At 37.5% G+C, this 27,444-nt stretch overlaps 2 protein-coding genes across 2 annotated transcripts in view; one reads left to right on the top strand and one right to left on the bottom strand.

Moving 5' to 3' along the window:
* The window catches only part of FBXW12 (F-box and WD repeat domain containing 12), a 122,853-nt gene that overhangs the window by 33,288 nt on the left and 62,121 nt on the right, over nucleotides 1-27,444 (bottom strand).
* On the top strand, nucleotides 314-25,807 carry SPINK8 (serine peptidase inhibitor Kazal type 8 (putative)). Its single transcript, XM_014826621.3, has 6 exons — nucleotides 314-339; nucleotides 1,203-1,282; nucleotides 9,927-9,973; nucleotides 10,797-10,918; nucleotides 21,476-21,518; nucleotides 25,005-25,807. The coding sequence occupies exons 2-6, from the start codon at nucleotides 1,216-1,218 to the stop codon at nucleotides 25,014-25,016; spliced, it is 291 nt and encodes a 96-aa protein (XP_014682107.1). The 5' UTR covers nucleotides 314-339; nucleotides 1,203-1,215; the 3' UTR covers nucleotides 25,017-25,807.

Consider the following 27,444-nt stretch of genomic DNA (forward strand, 5'->3'; position numbering starts at 1 on the left):
TCTCTAAAATGCTTTTCTACTTTTCTTCAACAGTTTCAGGTCTGGCAAGCACGGCTGAATTTGGGAGTGGTAGTGGACAGTGCACACCACCCTCGATAACTGAAATGGGAACTCACGGAGATTTAGGCATTGCAGAATTTGGAGTGGAAGAAACAGGTTTGAGTTGCGTCTATTATTCCTAACTTCAAAGTTCACTCTTCCACAGCCAAGCTTTGCCACCTTGAAAAGATACTTAGTCTCCTCCCACACACACACATTGTTATCTCATTATCAACAAAGTAGAAATAAAAAATATCTTGTCCAGCCAGTTTCTCAGAGCAACTGTAGGAATCACACCAGGTAAAGTGAACTTATTGATTTGCAAACTTTTAAGTAGGAAAAGGGTTATATTATTTATTATTTGTTTTTACTCAGGGAGGGTCTTGGGCAGAAATTACCTACACATGTAATTTGCCTGGAAAATATTTAGAAATCTGTAGATATATAATGTCAATCAGCTTGTACTATAATATTTTCAATAGTGCCAGTAAGCTGTTGATAAATGCCCTATGGTTTTCATTTCAATAACATTATTATTGGTTACTAAATATTAACACCAAAATAAAAATGTTAAGGAAGATTAAGAATGTGGGAGTGAGTGTTCAGTGTTTTGTCCCTTCCTGTTTCTTGTTGTCTGTTGACTTGTATGTGTCACTGAATTTTCTAGTGACTGCCCTTCTTACCTCAGAGATAAATATCAACTTTTTTTCTTTTGAGGAAGATTAGCCCTGAGCTAACATGTGCTGCTAATCCTCCTCTTTTTGCTGAGGAAGACAGGCCCTGAGTTAACATCCATGCCCATCTTCCTCTACTATATATGTGGGACGCCTACCACAGCATGGCCTGCCAAGCAGTGCCATGTCTGCACCTGGGATCTGAACTGGCGAACCCTCGGCCGCCAAAGCGGAATGTGCACACTTAACAGCTGCGCCACTGGGCTGGCCCCCAATTCTATTTTTGAGATCATTTTTTCTAATGTCCAATTATTCTAGGGAAATGAGTCAAGCAATTTAATTGCATCCAACACAATTCATTCCAAATGACTTGAGGAAAAAACAAAGTATTTAGACTTCATTTCCTGGTCAGTGAAGGATCTCCGTGAGAATTTGTACTTCACGTGGAATTTTTTCCATCCTGCTATCAAAAGCTACATATTTCCACAGCTTGTCTACCACCATGAAGGGGTCCTTCTTGAACACCATCCTTGTTCTGAGCATCTCTGCATGGGCTACCTTTGCAGTTGGTGAGTTACATGTCTTTGCTCTGCCCACATTTTCTGCAGTATGTCTAGGACCATGGGGAAATTAGGGGTAGAAGTGGAAGTGCCATTTAGTTTTATTAAACCTAATTCCTCATGTTACAGATGTAGAAACTGAAACTCAGAGAAAGAAAGGATTCACACAATGTCATCAGTATCAAAGCTGGGAATTGAATCCAAACCTTCTAAATCTAGGACCACTGAGCTTTTCAAAATATCTGGTTACCATCTGGGACATTCAAACCTTAGAAACATTCATTTCCAGAGTCTGCATATATACATTTCTCAAACCCAAAAAGAACTTCATTAGGCTCTGTGGAAGTAGACGCAGATATTATTCTGGTCAATAGTGTAAATAGTGCAGATAGTAAATAGAGCAAATAGAGCAAACACTCTATTTAACTTCCTGGTTAACCGCAGGGACTCTCTGAGGGCCTCAACACGTTCTTTTTCCACTTGGGATCTGAAACTCTTTCTCGTTTACTTTCAATCTCTTACTTCCCATTGGTGTTCTCTCTCACTTAAAACATTTTTTCAAGCCTCTCACATTTTAAGAGGCTCTGTGACAACTGAAAACTATTCTTCACGCCTTTCATATTTTATGGGTGGAAAAAAACTCCTTCCCTCCCCTACTAAAGCAAAAACTATTTTCTTCTACTCACAACACTTCTGACACCAAATATATGGGTTTTCCACACCAAGCAATTCTCCATTTCTCTGTGGACACCAACCGAGTATTCTACAATTTAATTCAATTATGACGCTAGCTATCTGGCATTAGCACAGATCCTACCGGTTAAGGACTCAGTCCCACCAGACTGCCCCCTACTTCAGACACCAAACACAAGTCTGGGCCTCCAGTGCTTCTGACCGACAGGCTATAAATCAGGGGTTCCTATGACTCCCTCCTCAGGGTTGATAATTTGCTAGAATGGCTCACAGAACTCAGGAAAGTATCTTACTTACTATTACCAGTTTATTATAAAGGACACAACTGGGGAACAGCCAAATAGAAGAGATGCATAGGGCAAGGTATGTAGGAAGGGGCACAGGGCGTCCATACCATCTCTGGGTATGCCACCCTCCCACACCTCAATGTGTTCACCAGCCTGAAAGCTCTCCAAACTCTTTCATTTAGGGTTTTTATGAAGGTTCCATTATGAAGGCATTATTGATTAAATCACCAGCCATTGGTGATTAATGCCATCTCCAGCCCCTTTCCCCTCCGCAGAGGTTTAGCGAGGGGCTGAAAGTTACAACCCTCTAATCACATGGTTGGTTCTTCTGGCAACCAGCCCCCATCCTCCAAGAGTCACCTCATCAGCATAAACTCAGGTCTATGGTTCAAAGAAGCTTATTATGAATAACGAAAGACACTCTTCTCACTCTTATCACACAGGAAATTACAAAGGTTTTAGGAACTCTGTGCCAAGAACTGGGGACAGAGACCAAATATATATTTCTTATTATATCACACCTCTTCTTCCCTACCAAATTAATTCTTGTCTGAAGAAATGTAGATATATTTCTACACTTCTTCATCTCTCACTCAGTCTTCATTCCCACTGCTACTGAGAACACTGCCCATTGGTATCAGCCTCCCTGCAAGCCCACTGTGTGTGCTTCTGGCTGAGTCTTCATGCTAACGCTTTGTGGGAAGCACACAGGTACTCAACAAAGGTAGGCCACTCCATCTTTCTTGAGAATCACCCTGTATTTGACCTCATAGTTTTATGGCCTTATATTTTCCCTTAAATCTATTTCTCTCCTGTGTGCTCGTATCTGGTGATGATGTTCAGTTGATAAAACACTTCATAGATCACACAAATTCATGCCCTTCCTACAACAATGACCCTTCCTAGACGAAGGTTCTCATCATTGTTCCCTGAAAATATTTTTATATTTTCCTTGCTACCACACCAGGTTCGTTTTTGGCTGCCACCAAGAAAGCCAAGCACTGAGTCAATGAGATTGCAGCAGACAGAGGGTTTTAATCACAAGGCAGCCAAGTGAGGAAGTGAGAGAATGAGACTCAAATCTGCTTCCCCAAAAATAGGGACTTAGAGATATTTATGGGGTAGGGAGAAAGGTGGTCTGAAATGTGGAGATAGATGTTTGGAAGTGAGGAGAGGTGACGTAATGGATGATCTGCACAAGTGCAGTCAGACTTCATGGCTCTTCATGGTATGCACATTCATGAAATGGTGGTGTTAGCATGATCTGAGGGTGGAGTTTTCACCTTCTTGATGTCAAAATGTTGCTTATCAGACCTCCGTGTGGGCCCAGTTGATGGGTTGGTGATCTCAACTGGCCTGAAGTGGACAAGGGGTTCTAATTCCTGAAAAACAGCTCAAACACCCATTACCATGGTGACCCAGGCTCCAGGGAGATGTTATCTATAGGAATCTAGTGGGAGTCAGACAGCATTTTGCCTAAACAGCACAGTTAACAATGGGTGGGTAAACAGCTAAAAGTTATAATCAGTAACTGCAAAAAGGAAAAAAACCTTTAGTTTCTATGTACTTAATCATTAATGGCTAACTGTTTGGCGGTTTCAATTCCCCCTATTCTTTGGTCATTCCTTATTCTTGACGGATTCGGGGTGATGACTGATCTAGCTACTTCCTGCTGAATTGGGGCATAGATCTGGGTTAGAGGAATGAAACTGTTTAGCACATTTGGAAATATTCTCTTGTTCTTGGCTTCAGGGAGACATTTTGCCTTATTAGAATTTTTGTACCTTGCTCAAGAGTTTTGGAACAACATCTAAAGGCACATTTTATAATCAAGTATCTGACCAGAAGGATAAGAAGTATAGACAACCCAAATTTTAACAGTCCCTGAAAAATAGACCTAATCTCAGTGGGGCTTCCATCTGATCTCCAGGTGAAGGCAGACATCTGGTCCTAGTTCCTGATAGTCTTTTGTTTTACTGAATATGCATCAGACAGAAACCAGAGCAATGCCCTGATCTTTCATTTGTCCTTGATGATGGCTATCAGCATAGACTTTCTGCCTAGGGGTCATCACATTCCTAAAGAACTCAAAAGAACAAAGTTATCAACTTATAATAGCTGGGGGAGGCCATAAAATCTACAGAGCATGTCTGGGTTAGTTAATCAGAGGTCATTCAAAGTTACAACATGGTTTCTTTTCTACAATATGGCTTCCCTTATGTCAACCTTGTGCTGAGCTGGTTTCATCCTTAACTGCTCTCTTTGCCTTCAGCTTGACTTCCTCTAACCTATTATCCATACTATCCATATAAGAATTGTCTTTTTTTAGTACAAATCTTATCTAAGTTCTGCTGTACTAACCACAAAAGCCTTTGTGTCCTTACTAACATGCAGGGTTTCCCAGTAGCCACTTATTTACATATCAAATAAATATATACCATGTGCTAACCTTGTACTGGAAACTGGGCTAGACATTGGTTATGCGGCAGGAATGGCCTCTGGCCTCACAGTGTGACAGACCAGTGTTTGGAGAGGCAGATATCATGGTCCACATCAAGTGCTAACACACATTTTGCTAAGTGTTTTGAAAGGTAAGAACAGTGAGAGTCTGTAGAACTTAAGCCATGGCCTGCCTCTTCCCACCCTTGCCTAGCTCAGCATGATGGAAGCTCCATTCTGGGCAGGCATGGCCAAGAAGATGGGGCTCTTTCTCTCTCCCTAGCTCACAGTCAAGGGAAATGGTATCTCTCTGGGAGGGGGAGGTCATCAACATTTCTCATCCCCCTCCCCCACCTCTGTGTTGCTCAGGCTAAATTGAAGGAGAGTGAGGCCAAGAGGTAGGGGGCTCCTTTTCTACCCATCTCCCACATGTGGGGCAGAAGCTCTACCCCAGGTGAGACAGGCTGAGAATAGTGGGGCTCCATTTGCCCTCACCCCAGCCTGCTTGTAAATTGGAGGTTCTATGCTGGGAAAAACCAGCTGAGAAGATGAGAGGCTATCATCCCTTCTCAGTGCTCTGCTTATAAATCAGGGTGTCACTCTGAGAGAAGGAGACCATTGTCCAGAGCATTGGCATAGATATTTTGTCAAAGAAGAGAGGTAGGCCATAAGAACAGACAGCTCCAAGGGTTTCCCCAAAGAAACTGATTTGATTTGGAACAGAATGTGATGAAGTTCAAGACCAAGGGTGCTCTTAAAACCAGTGGAGATTTTGAGAGTCAGGAGTTAAGAGGAAGCAGACAGCTACATGAGAACAACAAGCTAAATGATAGGCCAGCTAGTTTACCAGAAAGAACCAGGGAAACACACTGCTAAAAAGAGCCACACAGAGGTCAGAACAAACCTTAAAGGCTGGCCTCAAAAACCACCCAGCAAAGGGGTCCAAATTTAATTGGATCAGACTGTGGTGCAATTTACACCTCAGAGCATTGTTGAAAACAATAGAGGAATCATCTGGCAATTAGCAGAGCTTAACTGGTACAATACTAACAGAGGTAGATAGCTTGATAGAGAGATCAAAGAAAGAGAGAATCAAAGCAAGTCCTGCTAAAACCACTGCCATCCTAGGGCGACAGGGCACATGTGCAAATCAATATCCTCTGAAGAGGGACACCAAAGGCTTTACACTGCAGGAAAAACGGATTTCACTAAAATAGTTCAGGCATGGCATTAAACAAATAAACAAGCAAACAACAAATCCTGAGTAGGAGTAGGGAGATGTCAGTGTCCAGAGTGCTATGATATACTATTTACATGTCCAGTTTTTAACAAAAAATTATGAGACATGCAAAGAAAGAGAAAAATGTGATCCATAGACAGTAAAGCAGGTAACAGAAACAGCCTGTGAGAGGGCCCAGATAGTAGATTTAGCTGACAAAAACTTTAAAGCAGCTATTATAAGTAAACTCAAAGCACTAAAGGAAGCCATGCCTAAAGAAGTAAAGATAGATATGAGGATAATGTCTCATCAAATAGAGAATATCAATAAAGAGGTACAAATTGTTTAAGAAAAAAACAAATAGAAATTCTAAAGTTAAAAAGTGCAATAATTGAAATTAAAAATTCACTAGAATGCACAACAGTAGATTTGAACTGACAGAAGAAAGATTCTGCAAACTTAAAGATAGAGCAACTGAGATTATACAGTCCAAAGAACAGAGAGGAAAAATTAGTGAAGAAAAATGATATAATGTCTCATGCAAATGTGGAACACCATTAAGAGTACAAACATCACATAACGAAAGGACCAGAAGGAAGAGGAGAAAGGAGAGAAAGAAAATACTTGAAGAAATACTGAAAAATTCCAAATTTGATGGAAAACATTAATCTTCACATCCAAGAAATTCAACAAACTTAAAGCAGGACAAACTCAAAGAGATTCACACACAGACACATCATTATCAAACTACCTAAAGACAAAGAAAAGAGAAAATCTTGAAAGCAGCAGGAGAAAGATGAATCCTCACCTAAGAGTGATTCTCAGTAGGATTAACAGCTAACTTCTCATCGGAAACCATGGAGGCCAAAAGGCCATGGGATGACATACTCAAAGTGCTAAAAGAAAAAAAAAACCTTCCAACCAAGACTTTTATATGCAGCAAAGCTACCTTTCAAAAATCAAGGTGAAATTAAGACATTCCCAGATATACAAAAACTGAGAGAATTCGTTGGTAGGAGACTCACCTTCCAAGATATGTCACCTCACAAAAAGTTCTTCAGGTTGAAAGTGACACCAGATAGCAATTCAAATCCACAGGAAACAATAGAGATCATGGAAAATGTACTTATGCAATTATAAAACACAGTATAAATGCATGTTTATTCTCATTTCTTCTTTTAACTGAGTTAAAAAGCATTGTATAAAACAATATGTATATAATTGTATTAGTGGGCCTATGCATGCAGAAATGTAAAATATTTGACAGCAACAGCACAAAGGAGGTGAGTGGGAGCAAAGCTGCATTGGTGTAAGGAACTGAGACCAGATGGTAACTGAAATCCATGGGAACAAATGGAGAGAACCAGAAATGGTGAATAAAATGTTAGTATAACAAATTCTCTGAATACATACTTGCTGTCCTTTCTACTCTAAGCTTCTTTAAAATAAATAAAATTATATAAATAACGATTATAGTAATGTATTGTTGGGTTTGTAACAACCACAGATGTAGTATATATAACAACAATAGCACAAAAGGAGAGAAGAAAGAGTAGAGCTATGTAAGAGTAATATTTCTATATGTCACTTGAATTAGAATAGTATAAATCTGAAGTACATTCTGATAAGATATATACAGTAAGCCATAGTGCAACTACTAAAAAAAAATTTAGAAAAGACAGTGAAAAAAATCATTAAAGGAAATGTTACACAAGAATATATTCATTTAATGCAACAGAGAGCAGTAAAGGAGGAATAGGGGAACTAAAAAGATCTGAGTCATACAGAAAACAAAAAGTAAAATGGCAGATGTAAATCCAATTATATCAATGTAACAGTAAACATGAATGAATTTCACATTCCAATCAAAAGGTAGAAATTGTCAGACTGGATTAAAAAATCAAGATCCAACTATATGCTATCTATAGTAGATATGCTTTTTTTTTTTTGCAGAAATGGAAAAGCAGATTCTAAAATTCATACAGAAATGCAAAAGACTGAGAAGAGCCAAAACAATCTTGAAAAAGAAGAACAAAAGTGTGGAAAGTGCTCACACTTTCCAATTTCAAAACTTACTACAAAGTTACAGACATCTAGACAGTGTGGTACTAGCATGAGGATAGAAATATAGATCAATGGAATAGCATTGAGAATCCAGAAGAAAAAAGACGTTGCATTTAAGGTGAATTGATTTTAACAAGGTTCCAAAACAATTCAATGTAGGATTGTCTTTTCAAAAAATCTTCTAGGACATCTGGAGATATCCACATGTAAAAGAATGAGCTATCACGCCCTTCCTCATGTTATAGACCAGAATGAACTCAAAATGGATCACAGAACTGAATGTAAGAGATAAAGTTATAAAACTATTAGAAGGAAATACAAGTGAATTTTTGTGACCTTAGGTTAGGCAAAGACTTCTTAAATATGACACCAAAGGCAGAAGGAATGAAAGAAAAATTTGATCAATTGGACTCCAACAAAACTAAAAACTTTAGTGACTCAAACGATACCACCAAAGATATCAATAAAATAAAAAGACTACCCGGAGAACGGGAGAAATTATTTGTAAAGTATATATTTGATAATGAACTAGTATCCAGAATATACAAAGAACTATTACAACTCAAGAATAAAAATACAATCAAGTCAATTTTTTTAAACAGGGAAAGTATCTGAATAGACATCTCTCCAAAGAAGATATACAAATAGTCAATAAGCACAGGAAAAGATGCTCACCATTATTAGTCAGTAGGGAAATATAAATCAAAACCAAAATGAGATACTACTTCACACCTACCAGGATGTCTATAATCAAAAAGAGAGATAATAACAATAGTTAGCAAAGATGTGAAGATACTGGAACCCTCATACACTGCTGGTGAGAATGTAAAATGGTGCAGCTGTTTTGGAAAATAGTCTGGTAGTACCTCAAAAGGCCACCATATGACCTAGAAACTCCACTCTTAGGTAAATACCCAAGGGAAGTGAAAGCACCTGGCCACGCAAAAATGTGTTCATGGTAGCCTTGCTCTTAATAGCCAAAAAGTGAAAACAACTCAAATGTCCATTAACCGATTAATAGATAAATAAAATATGGTATATACATGCAATGGAATATTATTTAATTATAAAAGGGAATGAAGCACTGATGCATGCTATAACATGGATAATCATTTAAACTGTTATGCTAAGTGAAAGAAGATAGACACAAAAGACTACATGCTGTATGATTCCATTTATATGAAGTGTCCAGAAAGGACAGAAAGTAAATTAGTGGTTATCTTGGGTGGGAAAGAGAGAGTGTTGCGGGAGGAATGAGAAGTGACTGCTGATGGGTAAAGGGTTTCTTTTTGGTTTCTTTTGTTTCTTTTCATTTCATGTTCTTTTTAGAACATGAAAATGTCCTAAAACTGATTGTGGTGATGGTTGCACAACTCCGTGAATATACCAAAAACCATTGAATCATATACTTTAGATAGTGAATTCTGTAGTATGTGAATTATATCTTAATAAAGCAGATATATATAATATAGAGAGAGCTGATAATATATTATACATATTATATAGCATAATAATTATATCAGATAATTATAATATAATTATAAGTATATATAATAAAATATTATATGCATATATATGAATAATTGCAAAGACTGCTTTTGATCAAGAATATGTAAGTCTTAATGAAACCCAGCATATTTTAAGGTATCTCAATATGACTATTTCATAGTAATTTGTAACTTAAATGGTGTAATTTAAAGTGTTATAGAGGTTATTTACCTACGAAGTAGAAGGGCTGGAATTAAGATCTCCAATTTACATGAGAGAGAGGCAGAAGTTTCCTGATACTTCACTCCTTGAGAGGTCAGCACGCATCAAAGAGGACCCTCAGTCTCTTCTGCTCGGATTTGATGCTTCCTGTGTGCCAACCAGGGTCTCCCTCATCCTAGCTTTTTTTGCTAAGGGCAGAAGACAGAGCAGCAACTCTTGTGTATGTGTTTTTGTCTTCCAGACTTCCCTCTTCCTGCGGGCAAAGGGGCTCACCTAGAAGCAACAAAGGTAAGCTCTGCTTCCTTGGTTACCAAGAACAGCAATGGGAAGAAACCAGTTTCCCTGATAGCCCCAGTTCTTTCCTTTGGGAGGCAGGGGCCAGAGGAGACTTGCATGGGAAGAACACCGCCATAACAGCTGAGTCTTCAACCATGTGCAGCACATTTTATATGTTCCCGAGCCCTATTTCCATGCATTATCCCAATCAGTTCACTCAACTCTCTTGTGGGATAGAAGGCAAATCTTCTGCACCAGTAGATGGAGAATGAACTCGTGGCTCAAATTCATTCTGTCCTTTGCTGCGGTGGACATTCTTTTAGCTCAGATATCCCAAGACATACATCCTGCCTCCCACACACCAAGGCTCTGCAACATATTCTGTCTGTCTCCTTCCTTCTGTATCCTAACTCTGCTGTGACAAGTTTGAGCCCACTACTGTCTGAACCACCATATACCAGTCACTCAATAATGTTCATAAGGAAATTCTAACCTGGAAAGACATTTTCCTCTCTGTAACCTAACAATCACATTTCGCAGTTGGTAGGGCAGGAATTTTCATCCTAATAAGGGATTTATAGTTCAGACTTGGGAGTCCAAAGATATGTTATCCTATAATTATGTTATGTTATATTACACTACGTTATATTATACTATATTATATTCATCCTGTCTGTGGTAAGTGCCAGGGGTCAAACACCGAGGCTTCTGAAGCCTGCTCTCCGAACTCCTGGTCTAGCACAACTTATTCCAATCCCCTCCTCCTGCTACAATGATGATGCCCAGAGGACCTGGAGGAAGGCCTCTGAAGTAGGAGTCTGTGTCTCACTTTCAGGTTGAGTGCATCAAGAATATAAATCAGTGCTGGTTTTTCTCCTACATCAAGCCAAGTGAACCCATATGTGGCAGTGACCAGGTTACTTATAATGGTGAATGTCATCTCTGCTTCAAAATTCTGTAAGTCTTGATTTTATTCTTCTTTCTCTCAAGTCAGGAGGCTAAAGTTGGCCAAGATAGGAATGACTCCTCAGTATGCTTCCAGCTGGTTAGATCTTCCCTCCAGAGACTCCTCCACTATTTGCTTCTCCGTTTCTTCCATCCTTCCCTGTGCTACCAAAAGTGATTCCATTCACATAAGGCAGAAACAGAAACTTGTTGAGGTGCTATATCTAGCCTGGACAAGGATCAGGTGGAATTAACTCAGTAGCAATTAGCCACAGCATTCAGACCATTGTGACCACAGATGAGGTTTATCCTCAAGCCCCCCTCAGGTCAAAGAATAAAAGCCTAATGAAGAAGAGGAGGAGAGAACTGGATGAAGGATCTTCCAAGCTGATGGTTTATTGATGATAATGTTAGAGGGAATGGATACTATTCTCCCAAACAACTTTCTGTAGCTTTCAGTCTGGTATGTGCTTTAGTCTTTGGGCCCATGATATGTTAGAAGCTTTGTGTGACACCCATGTGAAATGTCCAATTCGCTGGTCCAAGGGGAATAGAGTTTTTCATCAAGGAAGCTGCCTTACAGAGATGGGAGAATTCCCTGATACCTGCTTTCTTCTTTAAGGAGAAAAGTCATACCCTTGGATAACTAAGATTTAGAGATGAAGTCCAATATCTTAAGAGAGAGGGAAAGTAAGACACAAGAGTAGATAAAACTTATGTCTTTCTCCTCTTCCTCTTCTTGGCTTTTCTTTAAGAGAAGGAATAATAATCTTGGCCAGGATAAGAAATGTTGGCTGGGCAGGAACGGACTTTTTTGCATTCCTAGCTGCATAAATACCAAAACTTACACTAGAACCCGTAAAAGAGTTGTGAGGTAAACAACTTTGGTGTCAGCCTCAATCGCTGGTGCAGACATCTGATAACCAGAATGCACAATCTGAGGGACTTACAACCTCATAGACTCATAGAATGAGACACCTGAGAGATGGCTTCTAAAGAACTCACTTGACTATTTTTTGTATTATTTTCTTAGCAGTTATCACGAGGATTACAAGTAAAATTTTAATTTACAATAATCTAGTTTGGATTAATACCAAATTAATTACAAAAGTATTTTAAAAACTTTGCTCCTTTATAGCTCCACTCCATCCACCCTTCTTTGTGTTGTAAATCATGCAAATCACATATTTATACAATGTATGCCCATCAATGTAGATTTATAATTATTGCTTTATGCAGCTGGCTTTTAAATCAGATAGGAGGAAAAAGACTTACAGGTAAAAAATACATTTATATTGTCTTTTATATTTTCCTATGTAGTTACCTTTACTGGTTCTCTTTATTTCTTCATGTGGGTTTGAGTTTCTGTCTAGTGTCCTTTCATTTCAGCCTGAAGGACTCCATTTAGTATTTTGCAGGTGTGCTAGCAACAAATTCTCTCAATTTTTGTTTATCTGGGAATGTCTTAATTTCACTTTTATTTTTGAAGAATAGTTTTGCTGGATATAGAACTCTTGGTTGATAGTCATTTTCTTCCAGCACTTTAACTATGTCATTTCACTCCCTTTGGCCTCCATGGTTTCTGATGAGAAATCAGATGCTAACCTTACTGAGGATCAATTGTCTGTAACCATTTACTGCTATTTTGCTGCTTTCAAGATTCTCTCTTTGTCTTGTCTTTCTGCAGCTTTATAATGATTTGTCTATGTGTGGATCTCTTTGATTCTATTTTAAGTTTGTTGAATTTCTTGGATGTATATATTAATGTTTTTCATCCAATTTGGAAAGTTTTCAGCCATTATTTCTTCAAATATTATTTCTCTCATTTTTTTTCCTCCTCTCCTTCTGGGACTCCCATATGTTGATACACTTGTTGGTGTCCTGCATTTCTCTGTGCCTCTGTTCAATTTTTCCCCCCAATTTGAAGTGGTTTTTCTTTTATTTGCTATCTGAAGCATTTTGACCCACTCTGTTCATTTTTCTTCATTATTTTTTTTCCTTCTTTTGCTCAGACTGGATAATATTAATTGACCTGTCTTCAAGTTCACTCAATCTTCCTTCTGCCTGCTCAAATCTAGTGTTGAGCCTCTCTAGTGAATTTTTCATTTTAGATAATTGTATTTTCAACTCCATAATTTCTGTTTGGATTTTTTTAAAAAATAATTTCTATCTCTTTATTGATATTCCCTATTTGTTGAGAAATCATTCTCATACTTTTCTTTAGTTCTTTAGACATGGTTTCCTTTAGCTCTTTAAACATACTTAAAATAATTGATTTAAAATCATTGTCTTGTAATTCCAACATCTGGACTTCCTCAACAACTATTTCTATTGATTGCTTTTTATCCTGCATATGGGTCATACTTTCTTGTCTCTTTTCATTTTTTTTGTGAGGAAGCTTGGCCCTGAACTAACATCTGTTGCCAATCTCTCTTTTCCTCTCTCCTCAAAGCCCCAGGACATAGTTGTATATCCTAGTTGTAAGTCCTTCTAGTTCCTCTATGTGGGATTCTACCACAGCATGGCTTGACAAGCAGTGTGTAGGTCCTTGCCCAGGATCCAAACCGGCAAACCCTGGGCCACTGGAGCAGAGCATGTGAACTTACCCACTACACCACTGGGCTGGCCCCTCTTCTTTCTTTTCATGTGTCATAATTTTTTGTTGAACACTGAACATTTTAAATAATATAATGTGGCAATTCTGGAAATCAGATTCTCTCTTCTCTCCAATGTTTGTTGCTGTTGCTATTTGTTGTTGTCGTTGCTGTTTGTTAGCGAATTCTGGAATAATTCTGTCAAGTGCACAGTATTTGTCATGTTTGGCTACTGAACAGGTCCTACTCAATTATCTTAGTGGTCTCCTAATGATTGGACAAAAATTTTCTTAAATGGCTGAAACCAATAAATCTCCCAGTCTCTGCCAACAAAAACTTCATTTGTGTCTGTTTAGGAATGCCTTCAACACTTAGCCAGATGGTTTAAAACTACCCCTTAGCCTTCACTTCCTGTTTGCACAGAGCCTCAAGATTAGTCAGAGACGAGAGTTTAAGGCCTTCTCAGGTCTTGCCTAAGCATGCACAGAGCCTTAAACGTGTGTGGCCTTCTAGATTCCCAGGAATATATTGGTGCTTTTCAAAACCTCCTATGGAAATCTCATTACCCAGCTTTGACTTTTAAGCTTTTGGTTAGCTTATTGTTTTCCTCAACTGTTATCCACCATACGGCAGCCATGATACTCAACAATTGCCTCTGCTTGTTTTTTTTAAAAAAATGCCCCCAGGGAAAAGGCTGTTGGTGCTGGGAGAGCTCTGAGTCAGGTCAAATAAAGGCGGCTTTGAGAGTGGGTCTTCCAGAGAAACATCAGACAGGTCAATAACGACAATTCTCTGATAATGGTACTCTGAAGGATTTCCAACACCATTCTTTCCCTCCAGGTGATTCCAGGTTGCTGGTATTCTCTGTGATAGTGTGCTGTTGTTTTTTAATACTACCAGAGATCTGGGGAGGTGGTGGATGGGACTAGGGCAAGTTAAAACTCCACAAGGCTCACTGTTCTTACTGAGATTCTGCCATTTTTCATAAATAAATGCTCCTTGGATTGTTGCAAGCCTTTTAAAAAAAATTCCCAGAGTTATGGAAAGGTTGATTCTAACCATTTTTGCCAGCATTTTTGTTGCTTTTATGGAGGAGAGAATTTTCAGAGGTTCTTACTTCTCCATTTTCATTGATGTCCCTGTCAAAGAGCTCACTTTTGAATGAAGATACTGAGAACCAGAGGAGAGCAACTTGACAAAGCTTTCATAGCTATGAATGGGCTCAAATGCATATATTTTTAACTGAGGTGAAATTCACATGACATAAATTAACCATTTTAAAGTGAATACATCAGTGGTGTTTAGTTCATTTACAACGTTAGGAAACTACCACCTCTTTCTAGTTCCAAACATTTTCATCACCCCAGAATAAAACCCCATAACCATTAAGCAGTTTCTTCCCATTGTCTTCTCCCCACAGTCCCTGGAAAGCAACACACTGATTTTTGTTTCTATGGATTTACTATTCTGGATATTTCGCATAAATGGAATCATACAGAATGTGACGACTTTTTGTGCCTGGCTTCTTTCACTTAGTATAATCTTTTTGAGGTTCATCCATGTTGTAGCATGTATCTGCACTTAATTTCTTTTTTATTGATGAATAATATTCCATTATATGTATATTCCACAATTTGTTTTCCATTTACCCATTGATGGGCATTTGGGTTGTTTCCATCTTTTAGGTATTATGAATAATGCTGCTATGAACATTTATGTACAAGTATTTATTTGAGTACCTGTTTTCAATGTTTTGAGGTATATACCTAGGCTTGGAAATTACTGGATCATATAATAACTATATGTGTAGCTTCTTGAGGAACTGCCAAACTGTTTCCAAAGAGACTGTACCATTTTACAATCCTGCCAGTGACATTGAGGGTTCCAAGTTCTCCACATCCTCACCTACATTTTTTTATATTCACCCTTGAGGGTGTGAAATGATCTCTCATTATGGTTTTCATTTGCATTTCCCTAATAACTAATAATGTTGAGCATTTTTTCATGTACTTGTTGGCCATTTGTATACCTTCTCTAGAGAAATGTGTATTTAAGTCCTTTGCCCATTTTTTTTTATTGCTTTGTTTGTCTTTTTATTTTTGAGTTGTAAGAGTTCTTTATATATTCTGGATACTAGATACTATGATTTGCAAATATATTCTCCCATTCTGTAGGTTGTCTTTTACTTTCCTGATAATGTCTCCTGATAATGTCCTTTGATGCACAAAGCTTTTGATTTTGATAAAGTCCGGTTTATCTATTTGTTTCTTTTGTTGCTCCTAATTTTAGTGTCATACCTAAGAATCCATTGTAAAATCCAAGGGTGTGAAGATTTTCCCAATGTTTTCTTATAAGAGTTTTATAGTTTTAGCTCTTAAATTTAGGTTGTAGATCTCTGAGTTAATTTTTGTATATGTTGTGAGATAGGGGTCCAACTTCACTCTTTTGCGTCTGATTATCTGTTTGTCTCAGAACCATTTGTTGAAGACCGTTCTTTCTCCCATTGAATGGTCTTGGCACCTTTGTAAAAATCAGTGGACCACAGTTGTGAGTTTATTTCTGGATTCTTGGTTCTATTCCATTGTTCTCTATGTCTATCCTAATGCCAGTACCACATCAATTATTTTATTTTTGCAGTAAGTTTTTGAAATCAGGGATTTTGGGTCCTTCTACTTTTTTCTTTTCAAAATGGTTTTGGCAACTCAGGGCCTTTTAATTCCATATGAATTTGAAGATAGGCTTTTCCATTTCTGCAGAAAAAATGCCAATGGGATTTTCATAGAGATTACATCAGATCTGCAGATTGGTTTAGGTAGTATATACATTTTAGCAATACTAATTCTTCCAACTCATGAACATAGGAGAACTTTCCACTTATTTAGGTCTTCTGTAATTTCCTTCAGCAATGGTTTGTATTTTTTAGTGTACTGTATAAGTCTTTCACCTCCTGGGTTAAATTTATTCTGAGGTATTTTATTTTTTTGGGTGCTATTGTAAATGGAATTTTTTTAAAAAAGATTGGCCCTCAGCTAACATCTGTTGTCAGTCTTCCTTTTTTTCCCCCTTCTTCTCCCCAAAACCCCCAGTACATAGTCGTATATTCTAGTTGTAGGTCCTTCTAGCTCTGCTATGTGGGATGCCAACTCAGCATGGCTTGATGAGTGATGCTAGGCCTGCACCCGGGATCTGAACTGGTGAAACCCTGGGCCACCGAAGCAGAGCACGCGAACTTAACCACTGAGCAATCGGGCTGGCCCCAAATTGTTTTATTAATTTTACTTTCAGATTGTTCATTGCTGGTGTATAGAAACACAACTGATTTTCATGTGTTGATCTTGTACCCTGAAACGTTGCTGAATCTGTTTATTAGCTTTAGTAGTTTTTATATGAATTATTTGGGATTTTCTATATATATAGAATCATGTCATCTTGAAAGAGAGAGAGTTTTACTTCTTCCCTTCCAATTGGGATACTTTTTTTTCAGCTTTATTGGGGTATAATTGACAAATAAAATTTTGGATGCCTTTAATTTCTTTTTCTTGCCTAATGCTCTGGCTAGAACTTTCAGTAGAATATTGAATATCAGTGGTGAAAGTCGTCATTCTTGTTCCTGACCTTAGAAAGAAATCTTTCAGTCTTTCACCATTAAGTGTGATATTAGTTGTGGGTTCTTCATAAATATTTTTGTCATGTTGAGGAAGTTCCTTTCTATTCCTATTTTTCTGAGTGTTCTTGTTATGAAAGGATGGTGGATTTTTTTTTTAATTAATGTTATGATAGATTACAACCTTGTGAGATTTCAGTTGTACGTTATTGTTAGTCATGTTGTGGGTACACCTCTTCCCCCTTTGTGCCCTCCCCCCACCCCCCCTTTTCCCTGGTAACCATCGATCAGATCTCCTTGTCAATATGTTAACTTCCACCTATGAGTGGAGTCATATAGAGTTCATCTTTCTCTGACTGGCTTATTTCGCTTAACATAATACCCTCGAGGTCCATCCACGTTGCTGTGAATGGGCCAATTTTGTCCTTTTTTATGGCTGAGTAGTATTCCATTGTGTATATATACCATATCTTCTTTATCCAATCATCAGTTTCTGGGCACGTAGGTTGGTTCCACGTCTTGGCTATTGTAAATAATGCTGTGATGAACATAGGGGTGCAAGGGACTCTTGGGATTTCTGATTTCAGGTTCTTAGGATAGATACCCAGTAATGGGATGGCTGGGTCATAGGGTATTTCTATTTTTAACTTTTTGAGAAATCTCCATACTGTCTTCCATAGTGGCTGTACCAGTTTGCATTCCCACCAACAGTGTATGAGGGTTCCTTTTTCTCCACAACCTCTCCAACATTTGTCGCTCTTGGTTTTGGATGTTTTTGCCAATCTAACGGGTGTAAGGTGATATCTTAGTGTAGTTTTGATTTGCATTTCCCTGATGATTAGCGATGATGAACATCTTTTCATGTGTCTATTGGCCATATTTATATCTTCTTTTGAGAAATGTCTGTTCATGTCCTCTGCCCATTTTTTGATCGGGTTGTTTGTTTTTTTGTTGTTAAGCCGTGTGAGTTCTTTGTATATTATGGAGATTAACCCTTTGTCGGATAAGTGGCTTGTAAATATTTTTTCCCAATTAGTGAGCTGTTTTTTTGTTTCAATCCTGTTTTCCCTTGCCTTGAAGAAGCTCTTTAGTCTGATGAAATCCCATTTGTTTATTCTTTCTATTGTTTCCCTCAACTGAGGAGTTATAGTGTCCGAAAAGATTCTTTTGAAACTGATGTCAAAGAGAGTACTGCCTATAATCTCTTCTAGAAGACTTATTGTTTCCGGCCTAATCTTTAGGTCTTTGATCCATTTTGAGTTTATTTTGGTGTGTGGTGAACAAGAATGGTCAATTTTCAATCTTTTGCATGTGGCTTTACAGTTTTCCCAGCACCATTTGTTGAAGAGACTTTCTTTTCTCCATTGTAGGCCCTCTGCTCCTTTGTCAAAGATTAGCTGTCCATAGATATGTGGTTTTATTTCTGGGCTTTCAATTCTGTTCCATTGATCTGCGGACCTGTTTTTGTACCAGTACCATACTGTTTTGATCACTGTAGCTTTGTAGTATGTTTTGAGATCGGAGATTGTGATTCCGCCAGCTTTATTTTTCTTGCTCAGGATTGCTTTAGCAATTCGCGGTCTTTTGTTGCCCCATATGAATTTTAGGATTCTTTGTTCAATTTCTGTGAAGAATGTTCTTGGGATTCTGATTGGGATAGCATTGAATCTGTAGATTGCTTTAGGTAGTATGGACATTTTAACTATGTTTATTCTTCCAATCCATGTGCATGGAATGTCTTTCCATCTCTTTATGTCGTCGTCAATTTCTTTCAAGAAAGTCTTGTAGTTTTCATTGTATAGATCCTTCACTTCCTTGGTTAAGTTTATCCCAAGGTATTTTATTCTTTTCGTTGTGATTGTGAATGGGATTGAGTTCTTGCGTTCTTTTTCTGTTAGTTCACTGTTAGTGTATAGAAATGCTACTGATTTATTTATGTTGATTTTATACCCTGCTACTTTGCTGTAGTTGTTGATTATTTCTAATAGTTTTTCTATGGATTCTTTGGGGTTTTCTATATATAAGATCATGTCTGCAAACAGCGAGAGTTTTACTTCTTCATTACCTATTTGGATTCCTTTTATTTCTTTTTCCTGCCGAATTGCTCTGGCCAACACCTCCAGTACTATGTTGAATAGGAGTGGTGAAAGTGGGCACCCTTGTCTTGTTCCTGTCCTCAGAGGGATGGCTTTCAGTTTTTGTCCATTGAGTATGATGTTGGCTGTGGGTTTGTCATATATGGCCTTTATTATGTTAAGGTACTTTCCTTCTATACCCATTTTATTGAGGGTTTTTATCATAAATGGGTGTTGGATCTTGTCGAATGCTTTCTCTGCATCTATTGAGATGATCATGTGGTTTTTGTTTTCATTTTGTTGATGTAGTGTATCACGTTGATTGACTTGCGGATGTTGAACCATCCCTGTGTCCCTGGTATAAATCCCACTTGATCATGGTGTATAATCTTTTTGATGTATTGCTGTATTCGGTTTGCCAGAATTTTGTTGAGGATTTTTGCATCTATGTTCATCAGTGATATCGGCCTGTAGTTCTCCTTCTTTGTGTTGTCCTTGTCAGGTTTGGGGATCAGAGTGATGTTGGCTTCATAGAATGTGTTAGGGAGTACTCCATCTTCCTCAATTTTCTGGAATAGTTTGAGAAGAATAGGTATTAAGTCTTCTTTGAATGTTTGGTAGAATTCTCCAGAGAAGCCATCTGGTCCTGGACTCTTATTTTTGGGGAGGTTTTTGATTACCGTTTCTATTTCCTTACTTGTGATTGGTCTATTCAGATTCTCCATTTCTTCCTGATTCAGTTTGGGGAGGTTGTAGGAGTCTAGGAAGTTGTCCATTTCTTCCAGGTTGTTCAATTTGTTGGCATATAGTTTTTCATAGTATTCTCTTATGATCCCTTGTATTTCATTGGTATCTGGTGTGATTTCTCCTCTCTCATTCCTAATTTTATTTATTTGAGATTTCTCTCTTCTTTTCTTGGTGAGTCTGGCTAAAGGTTTGTCAATTTTGTTAATTTTTTCAAAGAACCAACTCTTTGTTTCATTGATCCTTTCTACTGTCTATTTTGTTTCAATATCGTTTATTTCTGCTCTTATTTTAATTATTTCCCTCCTTCTACTGACTCTGGGCTTTGTTTGTTCTTCATTTTCTAGTTCTGTTAGGTGTCGTTTGAGGTTGCTTATGTGAGCTTTTTCTTGTTTAGTGAGGTGAGCCTGTATTGCGATGAATTTCCCTCTTAGGACTGCTTTTGCTGCATCCCAAATGATTTGGTATGTCATGTTCTCATTTTCATTTGTCTCCAGATAATATGTGATTTCTTCTTTAATTTCTTCAATAATCCATTGTTTGTTCAGAAGTGTGTTGTTTAGTCTCCACATTTTTGCACCTTTCTCTGCTTTTTTCTCGTAAGGGTGGTGGATTTTGTAGAATATTGTGGGGTTTCTTTTTTACGTCAATTGAGATGAACATGTGCTTTTTACCCTTCATTCTATTAATATGATGCTATTACTTTGGTCTATACTTTTAGGTTAGACCATCCTGTATTCTTGGGATAAATCACACTTGGTCATGGCGTGTAATCCTTTTAATATGCTGTTGGATTCAGTTTGCTAGTATCTAGTTGAAAATTTTTGCATCTATGTCCATAAGGGATATTGTTCTATAGTGGGTTTTTTTTGTGATTTTTTTTGTCTGTTTCTGTTATCATGGTAATTCTGGCTTCACAGAATGTTTGGGAAGTGTTTCTTCCTCTTCTATTATTTGGAAGGGTTTGAAAAGGACTGCTATTAAATCTTCTTCAAATGTTCAGTAGAATCCACTAATAAAGCCATCTGGTCCCAAACTTCTCTTTGTTAGGAGGTTTTTTATTGCTGATTCAGTCTTTTTATTTGATATAGCTCTGTTGAGATTTTCTATTTCTTCTTGAGTCAGTTTAGGTAATTTGTCTTTCTCAGAATTTGTCCATTTCATCTAGATTATCTAATTCATTGACACGCAATTGTCATAGTATGCCTTTATAATAATTTTTATTTCTGTAAGGTCAGTAGTAATGCCTTAACTTTCATCAAATGCATACTTTAACTTTACTGCATATTTTCTAATACTTTGTATTTATACTTATTCAAGATTATTAAGAATTTTCTATATTTGATTTAAGGCTGAGTATGTTTTATACATTCAATTTCTTTGACAAATAAAGATCTATATAGTAGATATTTAAAATATTTGTTAAATCAGAATTCACTATTAGCAGAATGTTTCCTTCTAAACTTAGCTAAAGATTATCAGTAAACTTTAGTTGTAATTTATGATATACCATAGAGTAAAAATAATCATTTCAAAATTTAATTTCTTTCAGATATGAAGGGCTTAACACAACTAAACTGTATGATGGACCATGTGTAAGTAAGGTCATTTTTATTTTTCATTTTAAGGATTAAACTAGATATAGTAAAGAGTTCACTGTTGTAGAGGGTTTTAAATACTTTATTATGAAAAATTTCAAATATACATAAGATTAGAGACAATAATATAATGAACTTCATATGCCTATCATATAGATTCAACAAAGTACAAAGTATCACATTTTCTTTCTCTATTCTTTTATTTCTTTTTTCTTTGCTGAAGTACATTATCACGAGTCTCAGACATCATGTCATTTCACTCCTACTTACCTCAGAGTGCATTTTTAAGAAGTATGGACACTTCCTTACACATCCATGATGTTGTTATTATACCTAATCAGTTCCTTGTCATCTTCTAATACATACTTCTTGTTAAAATTTTTCCAGCCATCTCAAAAATAACATTTTCTAGGGAAAGAAATTTATTTTGGCCTGATAATTCAATTGTAAAGAACATCTATTCCACCCTTTCTCTTCCCTGCCATACCCAATTTCTGGGATATTGACAAAAGAGATTCATTGGAACGTGAAAGGTTATTCTGAGAGTGAGCAGACCAGGCTTTGCTTTGTCCTGGTCTAGATATTGTATCTTTGACTTCAGAGTCATAGGGCCAAAGCAAGAACTCAGTTGATGCCATGGAGATCATCATAGCAGTATGAGGCATGGAAATGGGACTGGGATAAATTATCTTGGAAGAGAAAAGAAAGGAGGTGGAAGGCAAAGCACGTAAATACACAATTACATAATTTTGTGATAATTTTACGACAATCTCTTCTGATACAGTTTCAATGACAAGTTCACAAGGATCATCTGTTTACAGACCAGTGTACATATTAACCTAGGGAAGGTCTGTAACCTAAATGTTCTCTAGTTCCACTACAGAGAAATCATAAAGTCTTTTAGGCACTTTCATGATTTGGGGTAACTGGAAAGAGACTTCACATGATCTCTACCTCTGTCAGATTCTTTTCACCTGGGCTAATTCACAGAAAATCCTGCTGAATCCCTTCTTTTTATATCTGGACCACAGCCCTTGTACAATAAACCTCTGGTCTTATGTCTATTTCAAACTTGTAACTACAAAGAGAGGCTTTTAAACTTAAGGATATCCATAGGACGGTGTCTGAAGGCCATCTGCTGGCAGAATTTCTTTTTGTTCGAGGAGATCAGTCTTTTGCTCTAGTCATGCCTTCAACCGATTGGATGAGGCCCACCCACATTATGGAGGACAATCTACTTTACTCAAAGTCCGCTGATTTAAATATTAATCTCATCCAAAAACACCCTCACAGAAATATTCAGAATAATATTTGACCAAATATCTGGGCACCATGGCCCAGCCAAGTTGACACATAAAATTCACCATCACAAAGCCTGTCCCTGAACCACTAGTTGGAGGACAGCTGCCCTCCAATACAAAACACCTGCCCCAGGGACCACCACATGAGCAGACAACGAACTTTTTATTTTATTCTTGCCTTTCCAATTTTGTCTGTTTACTAGATGGCACTTTAATCTGCCTAAGACAAAAACAACAATACTATAATCATCAATCCAGGGGTAGACTGAATCACAAACTATTAATCTTATTCATGGTTCTGAAATTCTGCTAGATGCATGATCAACCTACAAAATCAATAATACTTCTTCACAGCAGTAACACCCAATTGTAAAATAAAATACAAAATAATATATCACTCAAAATAGAAACAAAAACTATGAAGTATCTGGAAATTAACCTAAGAATAAGCATAATCAAGACTTCCAAAGAGAAAACTTTAAACCTCAAAGGATATTTAAGATGATATGAATACGTGGAGAGACAGTCCATGCTCCTAGATTATAACTGAAGTTTTATGACTATGCTAGTTTTCCCTAAACTATTCTGAAAATTCATTTCATTCCCAATCAATATTCCAATTAGATTGAAGATCTCTGATAAATGAAGGACACCACGGGTAAGTAGGTAGAAAGCTGACAGAACTGCAGGAGATATTTGCCATTCCTAGAAACAACAATAAGCTAATATGCAGAATGTAAAAGCAAATAAGCAACAAGAAAATATACAGCAAAACAACAGAAAAATATGCAGTAGCTATGGTTTTATAGGAGAAAGATAAAAGATTAATTAGCATAAGGATGTTCAAAAGCTCATAAATAATCAGACAAATTCAAACTGAAACAATGAGATACCAATTTGCACCTGTTACAGTAGCAAAAATCAGAAGGCTGGGTAATGTCCAGTGCTGGTGATGAGGTGGAGACATCTGTACTCTCATAATCTGTGGTGACAGCAAAGACTGTGACAGCTATTCTGAGTAGCAATCTACCACTTTGTAGGCAAAGTAAGAAGTTAAATATACACAAATCTCATGGACCAGCATTTCCAAACCTCGGAAATCACAAAGAAATTCTCTCATAGCTTTGTAAAGTGACATAGATGTTTATTGCAGTGTTATTCATGGTGCACAGGTGGCAGGTGTGGGGTCAGCTTGGGTGAGACTAGTCAAGAAATCAATAGGTAAACTGTGGAAGCTCTCTTCATGGAGTTCCATGCAGCTTTCAGAATAAACCAGATATACAATTAGCAATATGGGTAGATCTCAAAACACCGAACTGAGAGAAAAAGCAAGGGACAGAAAAATACAAGTAACACAATACCACTTGTAAACACAAAATAAACAAACACAATACATATTTGCAAAAACACATACAAACAAAAAGATATACAATGAAATTAAAATGGCTGGCTGTGGTGTGAAGAGAAAGGGAATGAATGAACAAATGAATGAATGCGTGAATGAACGAATAGTGGCCCCTCCCCACAGCCCTTTGCCAAAGCAGAATAGAAACTGTTTTTGACAAGACCACAGAGAAAACAACAATATCCATAACTGGAGGACTACCAATTATCACTGATTTATTGCCAAGAATGTGCCTTGTGCTGTGTCACATGCTTTGCCTACATCTCCTCTCCTGTGTTCCTCACAGCCCCCACCATGAGGAAGGTGTTGTTATTAGCTACATTTCATATTCAAAGTGCAGAGGCCCAGAGAGGGGCATGACTTGCCCATGGCCACAGAGCTAGGAACTGGCAGGGCTGAGTCTTGAACCTGGTGAGTCAGCCTCCAGACACTGTTCTTTAAAACCACTTTCTATGCCTTCCATAGCGCGCCATGTGCCTCTGACCAGACTCTGCTTCACGTCAACTCCACTGTCTCGACCCTCCACCTTTTATGCCCTATGGCTCTCCTGGGATCCTAAGACTCACATAGGCATCCAATCCTTAGATCTCCTCTCCTCTACCCACTTCCACTCTCTTTTTCTTCTTCAATAAAATTAGAATGTCTCTAGTCTGCCTTAATTCGTAGAATAATTGTTTAGCATTCCTTCTGATGGACTATGGGTATAGTTACCAATGTGGTCAATTTTCTCTTAATTTTCCCAAATTTGATTTCTCTAAGCAGATACTTCTCTTGCAGGAAAACCCCTGAACTTACCGTGAAGAATTATAGAACTTGCTGAATTCCAAGATAATCAAGTGAAACACAATTGTTGCTTCTGCAAGAATATCCCCTTTAAAGGAGAATGCTGGTGCTGGAGGAAACCAACAGTTTGGATCAAACTCATTGATTTGCTTCTTGAGTAAATGATTCTCAGCAGAAAGTCTGGCTGGCAAAGATTTCTCTTGGTTAATAATAATCTTTAAAAAATATCAGCTGTTCTATGTTCTCATCCCAAAATGACATGACTTGTACTATGGGCTCCCTCTGTTCTTATACAGATTGTGAGCAAATGACCACAGAAATCTAAACCAGGGAATAGCTGCCTCAAGAGCAGCAATATTTACAACCTGAAGGCGTTGGTCATTTTTGAGCTGATTATATCATGTGAGTGACATGGCTTTCAATTTATCAGGATCTGGTTTGAGAAAATTTCATCCATACCATAAAAGAGATTCAGAATTTTATTCAAAGAAAACTTATTGAAGACAATACTTGGAGTAGTGCCTGGCCACGGTAAGGTTTCTAAATACTTTATAAGCACTAACTTATTTAAGTTTCACAAAAACTTGAGAAGTACAGCCTCATTTTATAGGCAAAGAAACTGAGGATTAGAGTTTCAGACAACTCCACGGTGCGGATTCTATCAGAACAAACTGCATAGATCCTTATATAAAACATTTGGCTATCGTCCTAGGTAAACATAGACATACACATGCACACATTAAACTGAGAAAGAATGAAGAAATACAGGCAGGTGTTAATAAATGTGTTTCTTTCTTAACATGCTTTAATGCTTTTTTCACTTTCCCAAAATTATACGTTGCAGACTAATGACACGATCTTGGACTTAGGATATTTACTCAACACAATCTAATGATAAAAGTTATAGTCATTGGCTCCAATTTCTACTCACTTCTTAGGAAACAACATAAAAAGAATGAAAAGAATAGAATGAGATTCTTGTCAGAAGTTCTGAAATGAACTCTAGGCAACACACATTAATAATAAGAAGTCTTCCAAACTCAGGGACTCTGATGCAAAACCAGAACTAGGAATCATTCGATTCAATTATCTTCTTGAGGTCCCATGCAACACAGAGGTCCTACAATTCTAAAGAGAAAATTTTTTAGATTTGATGGCCCTGTTCATCCAGTGTGAGTATGTCTTTCTCTCAGATATGGAGACCAGAAAATATCTGCAGAAATAAAATAGGTGGACAGAGATTGAATATGATGGTGAAATTGTTTAAGGGGAAGAGAGGAGATGAAACTAATGAGCAAAGTAGAAACCTCCACTAACTCAAGTCAGTGGACTGTAATCTGTTCCAACATTACCTGAAACTTCGGAAGCATTCTGTTTATCAAATGCTTCTGATTACAGTCGTCCAATTAAATGGAAATATCCAAACATCAACACAAAGTTCAGACAGAGTGTTGGGGGAGGCCTTTTTCTTCCAGTTTTATTGGGATATAATTGACATACAACACTGTATAATTTTAAGGTGTACAGCATAATGATTTAACTTACATATATTGTGAAATAATTACCACAATACGTTAACATCCATCACCTCATATAGATATCAAAAGAAAAAACCTTTTTTTCCTTGTGAGGAGAACTCAGGATCTATTCTCTTAACAACTTCATAATGTACCACACAGCCGTGTTAACTATAGTGATCACTGCATCCCTAGTGCTTATTTATCTTCTAACTGGGACTTTGTACCTTTTAACAATCTTCATCCAACTCCTCCCCTCTCCCACGGCTAGTAACCACAAATCTGGTCTCTTTCTCTATGAATTAGGGGGTTGTTTGTTTGTTTTTTAGATCTCACATATAAGTGAAATCATACAGTATTTGTCTTTCTTGGTCTGACATTTCATTTAGCGTAATGCCCTCAAGGTCCATCCATGTTGTTGCAAAAGGCAGGATTTCCTTCTTTTTTATGACTGAAAAGTATTCCATTGTACATATATTCCACAACTTCTTTATCCATTCATCTATCCATGGACACTTAGGTTGTTTCCATGTCTCAGGTATTGTAACTAATGTTGCTATGAACATGGGGGTACAGATATTTCTTCGACATTGTGTTTTAGTTTCCTTCGGATATATTCCCAGAAGTAGAATTGCTGGATTATATGGTAGTTCTATTTTTAATTTTTGAGGAACCTCCATACTCTTTTCTATAGTGGCTGTGCCAATTTACATTCCTGCCAACAGTGCACAGGAGTTCCCTTTTCTCCACATCCTCACCAGCATTTGTTATCTCTTGTCTTTTTGATGATAGTCATTCTAACAGGCATGAGGTGATATCTCATTGTGCTTTTGATTTGCATTTCCCTTGTGATTAGTGATGTTGAACATCTTTTCATGTACCTGTTGGCCATTTGTATATCTTCTTTGGAAAAATGT

The sequence above is a fragment of the Equus asinus genome, chromosome 21 (assembly GCF_041296235.1).
Source record: "Equus asinus isolate D_3611 breed Donkey chromosome 21, EquAss-T2T_v2, whole genome shotgun sequence".
Lineage (NCBI taxonomy): Eukaryota > Metazoa > Chordata > Mammalia > Perissodactyla > Equidae > Equus > Equus asinus.

Bases quoted from the DNA above. Each gene is read 5' to 3' on its own strand.
- SPINK8 (XM_014826621.3), top strand. From the start codon at position 1,216: ATGAAGGGGTCCTTCTTGAACACCATCCTTGTTCTGAGCATCTCTGCA. The intron at 1,283-9,926 runs GTGAGTTACATG...TTTGTCTTCCAG, and splicing joins ATGGGCTACCTTTGCAGTTG to ACTTCCCTCTTCCTGCGGGC. The intron at 9,974-10,796 runs GTAAGCTCTGCT...TCTCACTTTCAG, and splicing joins CTCACCTAGAAGCAACAAAG to GTTGAGTGCATCAAGAATAT.